The following is an 18,764-nucleotide window of genomic DNA, read 5'->3' as shown; positions in this document are numbered from 1 at the left end:
CAACTAGTTAGAATAATGATTCATTTAGCTTAGGATTTGGCAATTTGTTAATTAAGTTAAAGCAACTGTTATTATTTCTAGAACTCACTTTTGTAAATAAGAATATAGTCTCATTGCAAGATAATAACTATTAATCTAGTTAATTAATTATTTTGTTTTAAGTAGATTCCCTAATCCATATATCAAATAATGCTAATTTAGCTTACCGAACGTCCTATTAAATCTACACTTGAGAGATGTTCATATAAGGGTTATGATGTGGCGGAAGCCTAAAGAAAGCACAATGGATGCTCTCTTTGATAGACAGAAACGAAACTATTAATTTTTGGATAGTAAATCTTGAATCCATGAGGGGTTCCCTAAATTTACAAGGAGATAAACTGGAATCCACCAGAGAGAAATTTAAGAAAAACTTTGAAATTTTATTAATAATAGTCTATCTTGTCTCTGATGGCTACAAAACATATAAATACTGAGAAAAACGTCTAAAACGCTAATTCACATTAATTATGTGATTAGGTGACAAAATACCAAAATTTACCAAAAATGGCAAAATTGAGTTTAATGCAGACTCATAAACTACTGACTTTAAGGGTTGTCCCAAAACAAGCAAGACTTTATTCTAACTTTTGAGCAAAAAGTTATTAAGGAAACAAATATTACTATAAACGGCAAAAATGCAATTTTCGAAGCCTAAATGATTTCTACTAGTATCTTTTTGCCTTGTGCAGTAATTTCAAACACGCTTGAGAGTCTAAAAATTAAGGCCATGACGATCTGTTGTACATAAGTTTCTTTGGATTGGCAAAATTGAAGGGGCCTACCCTACCTAGAATGCAAGGCGTCTTGAATCCCCCACTATACAACACAAATTCGATGTCTGTTCTGATGTTAATAACATGAAATGTTAATGTACCACTGCAAGTCCTCACTATACATTCATTCTTGCATTCGTGCTTGTTGCAACTAAGATAGTCAGGATCGTTACTCATGTACATTGCCTGCAATTTTAATGTAAACATATACATAATGTTAATATTTGATATACATAGATGCTAATGTACCACTGCAGGTATTCACTACACATTTACTCTTTACTTAATTTGTGTTAAAAAAAAAATTAAAAAAAAAAAAACCAATATTAACATGGGAGATCATCGAAAATCAAAATTAACATTTATGGTCCAAAACGTTAACAAATCAATTAAAGACAATGGAGGCTTAAAGAGAAAATGACAAAGTTGAAAAGTCTATAAAAAATGAATTTCACCACCATATATAAACCTGATGTACTATACCTTCTTCTTACATTCACCCATCAACCAGTGTATGACAAAGCATAGGTTGAGACATTTTTATTTTTTTCATGAATATTTAGACCTCCTAATTTGTTCTATAGTTCTGAAAATAAGGACATTTCACTAAAACAACAATGATTGGCTTTAGGATGAGAGGACCTTCCGAAACTCAAATAGACTCTAGCAAAATTCAATCCAAAAACTCATTTCACTTATATATATTTAAGAAACCTAAGCAACTGGACCTGTCCCAAGTTGCTTGTGATATAATTTTCTTGTTCTTGGATAGAGTTAACCTAACATTATTAGTAGTTACACTCAGACATTAATGAAGCACTGTAAGACCACTAATTAAATCATAAACATAAATTAAACAATATCAATAATTCAATTCATATAAAGTCTATTAGGTTTTAAAGCTCAAACCTAAACCCATTCTATTGGGGTCCGGATAGCATCAAACCTGCTAGGATTGAGCACGAGTCGGGGTTAGACCTGTCCCAAAACCTGACCCAATAATAGTGTCTCGGAAATCTGCTCACCTGAATTTACAAGTGTTGGGCTGGGTCGGATCTCGGGTGGGTTTTCGGGTCCTGGATCAAGTCCTTCTTTTAGTTTTATAAAAATCAATTTTAATTAAAGGGTGTAATTCATATATATATATATATAGAGAGAGAGAGAGAGAGAGAGAGAGAAAGAGAGTTTCAACCTATGACGTCCACTTTTAATAATAGTTTTTTATCATCAGACCAAGACACCAATCGATTTTGGTGTAGGCAGAAATTGAACCTCAAATCATTTATTCAACTATTAGAGATTTTACCAACTAAACTAATTGGAACCCACTCTTTTTTCATTTCTATGTGTACTGCTTGTCAAATAATGGTAGTTTTAAAATGTTGACACGTGAAATGACCAAAAATGGTAGTTTTTATTACGTGTTTCCAAATAGACTCAGGTCATCAATGTTTGGATTTTATATTTGAATCCTAAAAATCAATTTGGAAAATGCAGACATGAGGTAATTAAAGATAAGATCTTTCCATTGAAATTAGGCTCTTATTTTCAAATTTAATTTGACATTTATATTATGAAAGTTTTTAATGAGTGATTGAATAATCTTTTCTCTTTGAATAAAAGTTTAATGGAGGAAGATGTAATTCAGAAACTTTAATTTCAAGAGATCGTTATGGTTGGCAAAAAATTGAATAAATGTCATAAGTTAAGAAGGAAATCTATATTAGAAATAAATTTTTTTTTTCAGAACACTATATTAGGAATATAAGTATATAACATTAGATATACCAAATATACATTTAAAAAATGAAATTGATACATCATATATCACTGTTTCACATTATTATTTCTCTCTTAAAAAACAATGATGATAAAATGCTAACCCAGTAGTACTAGTGAATAGACACCTTCACAATTGAATCATGAAGAAACTATTTTTTAAGGGTATAATTCGTATTCTTTTATATTTTTATGTGTATTACTTGTCTAATTGCACACAGTAAGTATTTTTAATTAAAGTTTAGTAAATTAGGGAAACCAATTAATCCCTTTAAATTCAGTCATATGTGTAAGGAAATCAAATTGGCTTTAACTGGTGAGTGAATTGCAAGTTTCCTAATTCAAGTTTAATGCACCAAAATCTGATATGTTAACTCAAATAAGTCATTAATGCCAAGAGAATTCCTTTTAAGGTTTAATTCAAATTTGAATTAGAAATAAACATGGAAATTATAAAAGATGTTTGGGTTGAGATTTGGTCAAGGTTTTAAGTTGGAAAAGGAAATAAGTGGAAAATCTATAATAGGAATTTGTTTTATATTTATATTCAGAAATAAAAACTTTCAAAAATCGGTTTTTTTTTTTTTTTTTTCGTGGAGAACGCTATATTAGGAAATAAGAGGAAACCCGTCAAAGGTGTAAAAACTCAAGAGAGGGGAAAAAAATTTTCAGGATTAGGCAGGTCGGATTAAACCCGAGACCAATCCAAAATCCGAAAATTCCTGAGCACAAGACTCGAACCCAACCCGAACATCCACCTGACCTGCCCAAAAAGAATCTTAGCTCCATTCTCCACCCCATATATATTTGATTCCTCAGAAAAGACTAAGGAAAAAAAAAAAAAAAAAAGTGGTTGCCTTTTTAACCTCAGCTGAGCTTTAATCTAAATGAGGAATGTAATATTACTTACCCCCTTTCCCCCTTCCCTATTTTTTGTTTACAACAAGTAGGCGAGGGGGAATCGATTTCAAGTTTTCCCTATGAGCTAGAGAGACTAGATAATACCACCAAACCATAAACTTTGACTCACAAACCAAGTGAAGAATTAATATTAATGATATCAAGCTCAAGCGAATTGTTTGTTTATAATAGCACATGCATACTTGAAAATAACTAAATAGAAGGAACTCTATCACATGCGTACATAGCATTCAATCATTTGTATTACCTTAACAGTATGAGAAGCTGCAATCATGCCAACCCAATCACACTCTGAAGGATTCAAAATTCCGCTAACCGTTACATTAACGTACACTTCACCTCCATGGTTGGAACTGGGAGTGACTGTAATTATTTGATAAGGGCTCACGTTGGGACAATCCGTGATATTTGTAGAAGAAGAAGAAGAAGCAAGAGATACAAGGAGTAAGAAAAAGAAAATTTTGAAACCATAGTGAAGGACTCCATTAGAGAAGGAAAGGAAGGAGGAATAGGAAGCTTACATTAATAATGAAGATTTGATGGTTTCATATATATAGAAATGCATGAGTACGTATCTAGCCTTGTTGGATTTTTTGAAGTTCTAATACTAGGAGGGTGGCTGGCTAATAACTAAATTCAGGGTGGGATTTACTATTGAAGTAAGAGAAGATAGCATTTTTCCCAGAATAATGAATAGTTTTTCTGCTAATTTTGATCATTAAACTTTTTTTGTCATATGGCTTACTTATCAATTCTCTATATTTATGAGTGTGCCATTATTGAACAACATCGATATCAAACTCTTCTTTTATTTTCTCAAATCTACTAAAATTGTTCTCGAGTTTAACTAAACATGTCCAAGTTTGTTTATGATAGCACATGCATACTTAAATTAGTTCTAGAGTTCCAGTAATCCTCTTGCGGATTGATCAACTCAAATTTGCTACCTATGGTTTTCTTCTAAACCAACTTAGATTTGACAATTTTGGTTACGTAGAACCTGATTGTCTCTTGCACATTAAACTAGGTAAAATATCCATCAAACTTGTTGAAATCTATTTGCAAACCAAACATCCATTTGTCATATAAAACCAGTGGTATATGTTAATGCAATTATCAAATAACCTAGGGTCTTCTTAACTGAAGTCCTAAAGTACAATAAAAAAATATTCAATATTCAATTGTCTGTACAATATATCGTAATAGATATTTTGTATTTAATTTTGTTAAGTTTCTGTTCCGCCATGTCACTGGCAACATCTGTTGTGTCACTAGCATATCGATTTATGTTATTTTAAATTTTTCGCAATTTAATTTTCCAATTTATATAGTTGCACTTTATACAACTTTTCATCTCCATATTCTTTTATTCTTCTTCTCCCCCATAATTCTACAACCTACCATATACTCTTACCCTACCTTCCACTTCGGTCTTAGATTATTGTTGCACTTTGTTCAACCATTAATATTCTCTCTTTTTCGATTCTTTTTCTCCCTCATAATTTCACACCTTACTATTACTCCTCCTCCATTAATTACTCTATCTTCTTTTCCATATAACTTTGCTATTTGTTGGGAAAATTTTACAACCCAGTCATTGCCAAAATCCAATTTTAAAATTGAGTTGAATTTATTAACCAAGCTACCCTCAATTTGCTTTGTGTCTATATTTTCAATTGACTTCTACTTGAAATAGAATATCAAATCTCTTACACTCTAAACTCAATTTTCCTATGGTCATGGTTTTCTTCTAAACCAACTCAGATTTGACTATTTTGTGTAAAACCTGATTGTCTCTTACACTCTAATCAAAGTAAAATATTAATCAAATTTGTTGAGATGTATTTGCAAACCACAATTTGTCAAAGGACCAATGGTATATGTAAATCGGACAAAGCTTGGCTCTTAATTGGTTTGAAGTTATTTTTTCTTATCCATTATGTGGTGATTTAGAAGACTATCCATATGTATTATTTAAGCAAGTCACATGACTCATTTAAAAAATAATGTGACTAAAACTACATGTAAGGTTCTAAATATTTAGGATTAAATGTTTAGATTTCTAAATTTATGTATGTTGACCTACCAAGATCAAAACATGTCTAGATTAGGTATTAGACATTGCTCATGATGGTTCAAATCAAAATTCAAAAACATGTAAGCTGTCAAAAGAAGAGTTCAATTTCTGTCAAGCTCGACCAATCAAAAGATAGGTTTGACTAATCGAAAGATAGGTTTAACCGATCGAAAATCATGCTCTGTAGATTTTAAATCAAGCCTAAGCCCACGAAAACATTTAGGGTTTCAGTCCAACACTACAAGGTATAAAAAAAAAACCCTACTTACGTTTTATAAGCTTTTGGAAGTCTTGTGAATTACTCCTGTGAGATTTATGAGGATTTATAACTTTTTATTTCTACAAGCTTCTACAAGAATGAGATCTGCAATCAAGAATTGGTGGAAATAAGTTGCTACATAAAAATCTACTATATATGGTGATCTGAAACCTTTGAATGGGATCTTAAAGCCATAAATGGGGAGTTTGTGTTTAGCAAATCCAAGATGGAAGTGTCTATGAAGTTAGAGCTGCATGTGGTCATATTAGTAAGTTCTACATAAGGTAACTTTGGATTTAGAGTTTAAATCTATTATAATCTTCATTTTATCATAGTGAATTTGTTTACTTTGAGGATAGTTAAGTTAAATCCTCCCTATATTTTTACTTTGAAATTGTTGATTTCATTAGTTTTCTTGGGTTATCATTTACTGTCTTCTTTACCTTTCCGCACTAAGTAATATGTTTGCATGTGTTTAACCTAGATCTCATAATTAACCTAAGTAAATACTTGGCTAATTCATTAGGTTAAACTAATTTGTTTTCAAGGGGTCTAAACAAACAAACACTACACATGATGTTTTCTTCAATCCACATCATGGGTTGGAACAATATAGCTCCAAACAAGTTTGGAGCCAAAAGTACAAATTGAAAATTTTCAACTTGTAAAGTCTCTTGTGTTTGAATCCAAAATACACTAAAAATCAATTAATGTCTTAACCTGATGATGAAGAGTAATCATCATAAAACGAACGTCATAAATTGAAATTATATTTATAAAAATAATTAACATTAAATTATGAATTATAAAACAACTATACCTTTTAATAGTTTATTGGGTGCACAAAATTAAGGTGAGTGTGTGTGTGTGTGTTTTTTTTTTCTTTGATATTTGTATATACAATTTGACTTTATTTTTATTTTTTTAAATCAAATACACATTAATTTGTGCCCTTAGTCTCTCTTTAACAAAATCCTAAAGAATTCGTATGAGAGATTCTTTGAAGATCATCCTATAGATAGAAAGAAGAGGTACTATTTGTGACTCTGTGTGTTGGGCTCATCCATTGGCATCCCGGCAAAGCGATTCATTATTTGTGAGACATCTACAAATTCAGAACTTTGCCTTTTAATTATGCGGAAGCTGTCCTCAATTTGCCTTGTGTTTGCATTTACAAACTGAAAAATCCAATGAAAGTGGGTTAGACAACTTTTAGACATGTTCAAATAGACATACAAAGAAGCATAAAGTATGTGTCATCAGCAAACAAAGAAGCATAATGTATGTGTCATCAGCAAACAAAGGAACATAATATATGTTTGTGTTGTGTACCACCATTCTACAGTTCGTAAGTTGTTATATATAGGGTTCATAAATGGATTGGAAACTCTTACTATTAAAACATGTCAAAATTGTGTTGATTCACATTAAATAGAAAACAATGCTTGTAAAAGCAATTTTTTTTTTTTTTTTGTTTACGTCATAAATTGAAATTATATTTATAAAAATAAATAAATATAATTAACATTAAATTATGAATTATAAAACAACTATACCTTTTAATAGTTTATTGGGTGCACAAAATTAAGGTGAGTGTGTGTGTGTGTGTTTTTTTCTTTGATATTTGTATATACAATTTGACTTTATTTTTTATTTTTTAAATCAAATACACATTAATTTGTGCCCTTAGTCTCTCTTTAACAAAATCCTAAAGAATTCGTATGAGAGATTCTTTGAAGATCATCCTATAGATAGAAAGAAGAGGTACTATTTGTGACTCTGTGTGTTGGGCTCATCCATTGGCATCCCGGCAAAGCGATTCATTATTTGTGAGACATCTACAAATTCAGAACTTTGCCTTTTAATTATGCGGAAGCTGTCCTCAATTTGCCTTGTGTTTGCATTTACAAACTGAAAAATCCAATGAAAGTGGGTTAGACAACTTTTAGACATGTTCAAATAGACATACAAAGAAGCATAAAGTATGTGTCATCAGCAAACAAAGAAGCATAATGTATGTGTCATCAGCAAACAAAGGAACATAATATATGTTTGTGTTGTGTACCACCATTCTACAGTTCGTAAGTTGTTATATATAGGGTTCATAAATGGATTGGAAACTCTTACTATTAAAACATGTCAAAATTGTGTTGATTCACATTAAATAGAAAACAATGCTTGTAAAAGCAATTTGTTTTTTTTGTTGATACATCGATAGTTGAGGAAGGAAGAATTTGAACTCTGAATGATTCTATTGAAAACACCAAAAAATGCCAATTAAGTTACAATGCTCTTGGCAAAGGCACATCTTAAATTCAATAGGATGGTGCTTTAGCTAGCTTGTCAATTAAACCTAATTATTCAAGCCAGTAGACTATTAGGGGGTTATGTGCAAAAATGTACATTTCACCAATATAGATAGGAAGGTACATCGCTTTCTAAGTTCTAAGTTCTAACTTGAATAGAACTTAAATCCAAAAGTCCATATAAGAATATTTAAAGATACCCCATTGATGATTTGCTTTTATATAGTACGTAGGCCACAGACCTTGGCTTAGGATGTCATTATAGTACTTTTGCAATGAATGAATTTGTATCTGTCTATCTTTCAAATAATATTTCTTATGGAAAACCTTTATATATATGTTGCAGCCCTTGCAGCAGGGAAGGATTATCATTCTAATACTTTTGGAATGAATGTTGTGCAAATTTGACCAGATTCATCATCAATGCCTTGATTAGTCTCAGAGTCTCTCATACCAAACTAATAAATGAAAGTACATAATAATCTAACTTTTCTTAATTTTCTACGAGTGCATGTTGTAGTAGGCTCAAATTTGATATTGGGCCAGAGTTGTGGGCCTTATGGGCGTATTGAGAGTAGAGTAGAGTGATTGGAATGGAGTGAAATCCATAAGGCCTTGAGCATCTAATTAGAGTCTGTTTGTCAAGATGAATAACAGGGGTAATTTTGGAATTTGCATTAGGTAGGGTTCTATTATATAAACACTTGTTGTAACTCCATTTAATTTCTCATATAGTAGATTATTAGCCGCTCACTTATGCGGATGTAGGCAAGTTGCCAAACCACCTTGTTGATTCATCTCTTTTCTCTTCTTTAATCTTACTTAATCAGATTATTTCACAATAGAGCATTTCAAATTACATAACATTATGTTTGAGTTGATTATACTTGAAAAATTCTTTGAAGAAAAAACCAAGTGTAGATAGGGAAGAACAAGAAAAAAAAAAAAAAAAAAAAAGAACTCCTAAGTGTGGAGACAAAAATATCTGATTTCCTTTTTGAATTAACCTCAATATATACATCTAGTCTGAGTTTGAATATTAAACTTGAGCAAACTAACCTCAAAATGTATCTCTTCCTTTGTTGCATGCCCTCTTACATAACCAAAGTTAGAAATCCTGCGTAAACTCCAACTGTCCACCTGTCCAAGAAACCAAAGAACATTTAATTTAAAAGCCCTCCTTGCTACTACATACAAAGGCATACATATATATATATTTCATACATAGATAATTGGGAAAGAGAGAGAGATCTACTTACATCATCAGTTTTGAACTTGTCCAAGGTGAAGCCAGCCATACCCATAACTGCATGCACTGGAGCACTGTAATTGTTGTTATCATATGTGCTGATGCCATTTTCATCTATTGTAGGTATGGCCTTGCATTCTTCTTGATAAACAGCACAAGTTCTCTCGTAATTATGAACATGGCCGAAGAAAGCCAAATCAACCTAATTTATAGTCCTAACACTATCAGATTAGTGAAACCAAAAACGGCTTAATAAGAATTCAAGAAGGCAAGGGAGCTTACCTTGTTGTCAAGTAGCAATGGTTCTACATCTTTTACAAAATTCTTATCCACACTAAAGACTCCGTCTGTTGAAGTATACATGGGTCTGTGCCTGCATCAGCAAATTTTATACTTATTTCTAGCAGAAAATTCAGTTTGCAATTGAAATTAGACAACTTTGTTTTCGGTTGCACTTTAATGATAGTTCACATATATGGAGGAATTTGTGAAATGAGACGAGCACACTGACAAGGAACAAAATCCTTTTCATTTCATGGTTCAAATAAATATTTCAAGTTTAAAGTTGTCTTTAGTACCATGCCATATAAAATGACATGACATTACGTACACTTTTAGATATAAGAAATAAATATTTTACTCAAAATCCATTGACAAATAAGCTATGCACATAGAGTAGTGGCCTATTAAGGAAACATTTCATAAAACAAAAAGAAAAATAATTGATGTCTACATACCCCATAAAAATTAACCAAGGAGTTTTTGATCTATCAACAGTAGCCATGTCCCTTTTCATCCATTCATACTGTGATAGTACATTATGCCAGTGGCACAAGTAAGAGATAAACAAACATTAAGTAATTAAATCCCAGTTAAATACGAAGTGAATAGAAGTACTTGTTCCATCTAACCTGCTCAGAATTTTCCGACCAGTTATGCTCGGTTGAAATTATTGTGAAGTGAACACTTGCTTGCTCTATTGAATACCATGGCTTATCCTTTGCTGCAGTTGGCATTGGAAAATAAGTCTCATAAGGAACTCCACATTCTCCTCCTGAATCAGGAGTAATGTATACTGACCCTGACTCTTGATAATCCCTGCAACAACAACAACAACAACCAATATTTAGTCCCAAAATGTTGGGATCGACTATAGATCCTTAATAGATTAGTCAAGGTTAGCCACGTGCAAATGGTACATAATTCTTGGAAAACAAATTCGTGCATAATTTGTAGCAACTAATTCCCATATGTGGATTTACACAGGTTTTGTAATCATGCATGCCTAAAACTGGCAACCAATTTGAAATTTAGACACTACTTGAAGCCAGTCTTAATTTTCAACCCAAGTGCTAACCAGATAATATGGAATGAAAAAGTTTGCCACTTAATTTTGAAATAACTGGCATAAACTGTTCAACAATTAATTTGGTTGACTAATAAAATACATGTCAGGAAAATGTTATTTCTCCAGAATTTTTTGAGCATCATAAAGAGATGAAGAACATATATATGTGCTAAAGTTTTTGAGCATTGTAAGAGATGGTGAATTTTTCAAAATGTTCCAATAGTTTTAACAAGACCTTGTTCATGTATGCAAGTATTTGCATCAACAACGTACAGCAAATAATTTGAAGAGAATCAAAAAGAAAAAATACCTCTCATGGTTTCCAATAGCAGTCATGTAAGAAACTTGGGAAGCAACCGGGCTTATAAGTTGAAGGAAAAAATCCCATTCTACTAAGAATCCCGTGGCATAACTAATGTCTCCAATATGGAAGATGGATTCAACATTTCCAGAGTCTACTTCATCAGTCAGAGCTTGAACCACTGAGAGGGCTCCTGGCTATATGTATCATAAAATTAGTTAAAATTTATGACATTTTTGGTTCATTTTAGTGGAAACATTTTGTATATATTTCTTCAATTTAGTTCAATTGCACCTGCCTGTAGTAGGTGCAAATTGAAATACTATGAATTTAAGAGTTTTAATTGATATTCTTGTACTTGCTACTTGTATTTATCAATATTGAAGTAACAAGTAACTATGATTGATGTATGAGAAACTCATAGTTAGAAAGATAAATGAATTTCACTATAAAGAGGTGGGATTTTTTGAAAGCAGGTGGATGTCCTTTCAAGTTTCAAGTATTAGATTTCTTATGCCCTAAACAAGGAAATAGCGAAAATTGAGCTGCCAAATAATCTCTTAATTCTGGCTTTTTGATGTACCAATAGATCATTCTTAATAATATGCATACCTGAATGTAGTGTTCAATAGAAGCATCATGAGGAGCCTTTCCCATATCACCATATACAAGAAATTTAAGTTCATTTGATCCTCCTGCAGGTGGAGTCAGGAATTGGAATTGATTGCTCCAACCAACAGAATCACTTAGTATGAACAAAAAAAAAAAAAGTTATCAGGAACCATATATAATTCCCACCAATACCATTCTTGATTCATGGAATCATAATTTGAACACATTGATCAAACTTTTATATTGGTGCAAACTTTTTGTGTTATTTTTAACTTAATTTTTTTCATTTTTAATACCATGATACATAATTTTCAACAGCAATATGTGCTGTAAAAACATGCATCTCATTATTGACACTGTTCACACAATATAGTATAAGCCTAGTTAGTTTTTAAAAAGAGTTAAATTTAGTTAACTTGAGTTCAGTGTTGGGTGAGTTGTATGGATTAAAATTTGTCCATGAGTATGGTCTTCAATAGCTGTAAAATGAAGTATATATCTCTTTTGTTCCCTCAATGTTTTGCAAAAAGTGCATGTATGTCTTTTGTGCTTTAAACTAATTTGTGTATCATTTTGGGAGGGGAATATTTCACTTGAAAAAAGGTCTGAAACAACAACCAACAAAATTAAATGCTATTATTGCTATACCTTCCATATTTGTAGGAGTAGATGCTTGAAGGCTGAAGTCCTGTCATCACTGTGGAATGAATGAACCCTGGGTCATGCCACCCAAAGTCCTTGGCTGGACTTGTTACAAGAAAACCTATCCATTTCACAGTCACCAAGAAATTCTAAGTAGAAGATTGATAGCCATTATAGAAGAAGCATGTGAACAACTATTTGTTTTCAATAAATTCAAGATGCAAAGGGTACCAAAAAATCCTTCACTTAATAATTTGGGCAAGAGAGAAGCACATTGTTACCATAAATAATTGATTATATATGTATTGAATGGAAATGGGATTAGTGACTCACTACACATATCATCTTGTGTATATGTAGTAACTTCTGATGTCTGTTTTCTATTCTCATATTGTACTTGCTGAGGCTCCTTATCGCCGCTAACCCATGTTAATCTCATCTGCACCACCATAACAATGTTCCAATTAGTTTCTAAGCATGCAAATTTTTTTATTATATAAATTTATTTACTTCTTTTGGAGACATAGATGTATGGACTACAATAAACTTGTTTTGGTCTGCTCTATGTAACTGAAAATAAACAAGTGTCATAGCAAAATATTTGTTGCTTACTGATGTTCCAGTTGAATCTATGCTTGAGAGATGTCCATATAATGGTTGTTTTGGATTAGCAAACTTCACAGGGTTTGACCTTGTCAAAATGCAAGGTGTATCGAATCCACCAGCGAAGAACACAAATTCAATTTCTGTTCTAATATTAATGACATGAAACTTCAATGAGCCACTGCAAGTGTTTAACACACATTTGCCATTGTCATATTCCTTGCATTCTTTCTTTGTGCATTTGAGATAGTCTTGATCAACGCCCAGGTACTGTGCCTGAAATTACAAACATAAAAATAATCTTAGCATTCTCTTCTATTTTATTTTTAAGTTTGCAAACGAAATATTGACTCCTAGTTTCACTTAGAAGTGTGCTAGCTATAGGTGTTATTTGTCATATTCCTTGCATTCTTTCTTTGTGCATTTGAGATAGTCTTGATCAACGCCCAGGTACTGTGCCTGAAATTACAAACATAAAAATAATCTTAGCATTCTCTTCTATTTTATTTTTAAGTTTGCAAACGAAATATTGACTCCTAGTTTCACTTAGAAGTGTGCTAGCTATAGGTGTTATTTATTTTCTTTGACCAGGGAAAAAGCTGCTAATATGTAATTGTCCCATGTAGAAGAATTTGAAATTGTAAATGAAAGAACCTTCTTTTTTCAAGGAATTTTAACAAATGATGATTCATGATACCCCCATAAATCAGCATTCATAATGGTGTCAACCAATTACCTACATTTTGAAATGAAAAACAAATACCATTAATTATATGACCACCATTGTCATAATATGGGGTGAGGATTGAAACCCTGAACATCATCATTGGAGAAGGTGACAACTGAACCAATGGATCATTGGCATTTGAGTTCAAAGGAAAATAACCACTTTCATTTTTGTAATTTTGGCTCTAGCTTATTGACATGTTCCAAAGAGCTTACCTAAATGCATACTTTTCTTTTTTCCTTCCTTCTAATTTGCTAACAGGCCCGTGGTTGAAATTATAATGGCCGAGAGTTCTTAATTTTTTCTCCTTTCTACAAGAAATAATTACCACTTAATTTTTATTTTTTTTTATATATGACATAATTCTTTGAAATTTTATGGGTTAAGGAAAAATATTATTTGATATAATTATTCAATAATATTACACCACTAAAATAATTTATTTGATTCTAAAAAAAAAAAAACTTAAATAATTTTATTTTATTTTTTGAAAATCCTACAACTAGATTACAAGTTTTTGTTATTCTTAACTTGCACATCATTATTAATGTTACACCTAATTGATAGGGTTACCTGAACATGATTTTTTTAATATGAATAAAATATTTTTTTTAAATATTAATTAATAAAATAAAAGTTAATAAGTGACATAACTTGATCATGATTTTATATAAATTGGGACATATCAAGGTACACCTAACATAATGCAAATCTTCATTAATGTGGCACCACTTAGTAATTATTATTGGATCAAAGGTTCTTGTTTTTGTTAAGAGTCTTGCAGCTTAACTTATTAGTGCATTTTAGTGTTTTCAAAAATAGACATTCATGGTTCAAATCCTTCCAACCCCAATTTACCATTTTCTTTGTAAACTCATATTTCATGTATAATTTTAATGTAAAAAATACTTAAATTTTAAATATTTTATCAATTTATTTTTTGATAATTCGATATTACAACAGGAGAGAGGAAATTTAAACCTTAGATGAAGGTGCCAACCAATTTGATAATTATTATTTTTATTTTTATATTGCAAGGAAAAAGTCAACACATTTTTTCACTTGTTATGATTTCTTATTGGGATGAGTCAATAACCCAACAAGTAGTGTAGAGATTTATCTTTTGGCCCTATATATAAAAGAACCGTTAAACCTTAAAAGTCATAATTGGATAAAACCTCATTTATTATAAGTTAGCCGCCTACCTTCAGGTTTAATAAAAATTTGTATAGTTAGGGTACAAATTATAAGTTAGGCGCACCACCGTGCACCTTTAGTGCGGTGGTCACTCCACAAGTATAAGTGCTTGTGGAGTGTGGGGGGCAAGGGTTGAGGTTCAAGTCTCCATAAAAGAGTTTCACACACATATATATTTAGATTAGACTAAAGTAGAAATTTTATCTTGTATAAAAATAAATAAATTAGGCGCCTACCTTCTTCTTTAATGAAAAATTGTATACAAATTGAGGCAGGCAAATAATAGCTTAAGTATGGCAACATTGACTTTTTGAAATAGGTAAATAGTGGAGAAGGATAGGTGAATTTCGGACTATATAATGGGGCAACATAGAAAATACCATTACTGTTAGACTATCACTTTAATCTCAGCAACATTATATTAATACTCAATGATGATAGCCAGTTTTTTTTTTTTTTTTTTTTTTTTTTTTTTTTTTTTTTTTTTTTTTTTTTTTTACAATGGAGTAGACAATTGAGGCACGTATGCTTCAATAAAAGGTCCATTAATTATAAAAGAGAAATTTCAAACTTAATAAGAGAAAGGTACAAACTTTGCCCCATGAATCCATCTTCTATCATCTCTATGCCTGCAGTATGATTCCTATTGAAAAAGGTTTAAGATTTCCTTGTTTCAAGTGGAGGGTTTCCTATTTTGCAAGTGTAGCCTAGCTATTATGATTTGCTTTTTCATGTAAAAATTGGAAGAAAAGAATATGACTAGAAATGCCATCATTACCAACAAGGAATAAACCATTGGAATGATGGAATAATTCCTTACAAATAATTTTTTTCTGTTTTTTTTTTTTTTTTTTTTTTTTTTTTCACAAATAATTAGGCATTAGACCATTTGAGGCCACTGCATTACCAGCCATTTTCCATATTGCGTGAACGTTTTTGGCTTCTATTGATGACTGATAATTACGTTACAGATGTAATTATAGATAAGTTAGAACATTTTAAATTAAAGTAAACGGACCTCAAATCTCATACTTAAACATATGTAAAAAAGATTATTTTCCCTTTGACTATGAAGCTGATTGGTTTGCCTCTCTTAAGTGATATGATCGTGTAGGCACAACAGGCAGGGACCACATATATATACCACATGGTGGGGGACCGTAGGCTTCAAAGTTTTAAAAATTTTCCATCAGAAAAAATAAGTTTTTAAAATTTCCCAGAGTTAGATTTTCAAATTGCAAGAACAAGGTAATTTCTAGTGAAATATTATAATGGTCTTCCAAAATAAAAATGTAAATTGAATGTGGTCCTCCTAATATGATAAGTTATAATATTATATGTCGTTATTGTATTTCCAAAATAATGTATAATTTTTCCCTTTTTTTTTTTTTAGTTAGCGATGGTAAAAGATAGACTACGCTTCAAAATGTTCTCTTTTTTTTTTTTTTTTTTTTTTTGATGAAAAAATGTTCTCTCTTTTGAAATAGGTTACAGGAAGGGATTATATTCCTATGCAAATGGGTTAGCTGACAGATATTTAAAAAAAAAAAAAAAAAAAACAACAACAACAACAACAAAGAGAGGAATATATGATAGTGAGAGCACATTATTGCATGCAGTTTTTATAAATTAGTAAATAACAAGTTAACAAGTAACATCATTCAAAGGGTTGTGAAACAATTCGAAGAAGAGTAACTAAGTAGGTCTAAAAATTGATTTTTTTTTCTTGGATTGGTGTAAAGAATTGAGTTAAACACACATATATGATTATCATGACGCTAGCTCTAATACATAAATAAATTAACCTTAAAAATAATGATAGACGTATACATGTATACATATACGGATTCATTGAATCAAATTTTAAAGTAAAGTTCTATTCAATATTAAAATTAATTAGGATAGAGCATTGACCAGGGAAAAAATTAGCACCAAAGTATGTGGTTAAGTGATGGTTCTTGATGTCTAAAAACTTGTAGTTTAATTGATATATCCTCGTGCACAAAATACTTAGGAATCTAAGGGGAGAAGGATTCAAACTGCGATGTTAACAACATATTGTAACTATCACAAAAAACAAAACAATAAAAAAGTGATGACTCTTATTGTTGTCAATGTAGGAAAACTTGGATCAAACTTTTATATTGGTGATATTTGGGAGCAGGGACGGAGGTAGCCTTTGGATTGCCCCACCTATTTTTTTTTAAAAAAATATTTGAATATATACTAGGTATTAATTTTGGTAATTTTATTCTATAAAATTACACTTTGCCTCCTTAATAATATCATTAATTTTTTTAAGAGTGATATTATAGCTACAAAATTTTCTACAAAATTTTTGCAAACTCTTGAGATAACAAATTCTTATTGGTTCGCATTTAGGCTCACCACTTTTTTACTTATCAATAATCACTCACCACATCACTAATTTGTAAAATAAAATAAAAAATTATAGCTCTAGCATTTTGTTCTTTTTAAAGACCATAAAAATCTATAAATTTAAAATTTAAAACAAAATATACAAGCTCAAAAAAATTAGCCCAACAACAAAAATTACCAATAATGAAATTTTAAAAAAAAAATTAAGTCTAATAAGCCAATTTTACCTAAAACAAATAGCACGACCTTTTAAATATTTCAAACAAAATAATTGGCCTTACCCAATAACACGCATCAAAGTCAGGAGGAAAAAAAAAAAAAAAAAAAACTCAATGGCTAAGCCACCATATACAACTAGTAGCAAAGCCGCCCACCCTAACTACAAATCCTGGCTCCATCTCTGTTTGGGAGGTTAGAGGCCGTTCATCTATCAATTATCATGTGGAAAAATAAAAAGCAAAGAATATATTCATTCCAAATATAAATGAAAAATGATTACATGGAAAAGAAAAATTTTCCGGTTCCATGAGAAATAGCTAAAACAATGACATGTAATTAAGTTAGTAACAAACTTATGAAACCAAACAATGCCTCCTTTTATTTGGGAAAAAAAATAAAAAAGGAACCATATATCACTAATGTTGTTATATTTTACTACGAAAATCTATATATACTTATTTTCACGAAAAAAAAAAAAAAAAATGGAAGAAGTTGGTCTTCCAGGTGGGAAATGCAAACCAAGAGGTAAAATATTTTAAATAATTACAAAATTACAACCAGCAAACTATTTGAGGTTTTAATTGTAAGACATATGTTAGCAAAACTATTTGAGGTCTCTCTATTCATTCTAATATTTTTCTTACCTTGATAGGATAATGGCACAGTAATGGAAGTTTAGTCAGATCTCCGGTCTCTATATATAGAACTTCATTCAATGGACATTTTGAGATACTGCATTTTCATTGAAAAAAAAAAAAAAAAAAGTGAACACCAACCTTTAGTTGAGATAATTACAACACAAAGAAAGTATATATAAAGTTAGAAAATGGGTTCTTATATGTTAATCTTACTCTGAATTAGAAGGTGAAATCATGGCAACCCAATCATGCTCATCAGGAACCAAAACTCCGCTAATTGTAACCGTGACATACTCTTCGTCGGCAAGGTTGGAATTTGGAGTAACTTCTATTTGGAGATAAGGGTTTGGATCAGGACACTCGTTTAAGAGTCTTCTAGTTACTACCCGGAATTCCGATATAAATGTGTGATTTTGGTGTTCAATGGTAGAGTTGATAATCGAAGGATGCAACCTCCATGAAAAGCAAGGAGAAGAAGAAAGAAAGAAAATGAGTAAACAGGCAAAGAAAAATTTGAAAACCCAAGAAGAGCTTGAAGTTTCCATAAGAGGAAAGTGCATATACACTAGGTAGCTAGGTTAGAGAATTTCTGAAGCAGAAAACAAGGCTTTTGATTCTCTAGTCTATTCGAGTATGTTGTTATTTTGAGTTTTTTTAGAGATTTTGTTGGTAAAGAATATAAGAAAACTTTG

The 18,764-nt window shown here is 31.0% G+C and overlaps 1 protein-coding gene across 1 annotated transcript; it reads right to left on the bottom strand.

The window, feature by feature from the left end:
* Positions 1 to 7,540: 7,540 nt before the first annotated feature.
* On the bottom strand, positions 7,541 to 18,764 carry LOC111988947 (probable inactive purple acid phosphatase 27). The gene is made up of 13 exons (XM_065769951.1): positions 18,286 to 18,764; positions 18,079 to 18,166; positions 12,922 to 13,188; positions 12,627 to 12,748; positions 12,316 to 12,417; positions 11,668 to 11,800; positions 11,065 to 11,252; positions 10,318 to 10,504; positions 10,144 to 10,211; positions 9,689 to 9,779; positions 9,417 to 9,608; positions 9,217 to 9,297; positions 7,541 to 7,762 (listed from the first exon to the last, which is right to left on the bottom strand). Exons 1-13 carry the CDS (start codon positions 18,630 to 18,632, stop codon positions 7,619 to 7,621), a joined length of 2,010 nt encoding a protein of 669 aa, XP_065626023.1. The 5' UTR covers positions 18,633 to 18,764; the 3' UTR covers positions 7,541 to 7,618.

The sequence above is a fragment of the Quercus suber genome, unplaced genomic scaffold (assembly GCF_002906115.3).
Source record: "Quercus suber isolate HL8 unplaced genomic scaffold, Cork oak 2.0 scaffold_28, whole genome shotgun sequence".
NCBI lineage: Eukaryota > Viridiplantae > Streptophyta > Magnoliopsida > Fagales > Fagaceae > Quercus > Quercus suber.
Note: the sequence above shows the minus strand (reverse complement) of the source record. Positions and strands in the feature narration are given on the sequence as shown.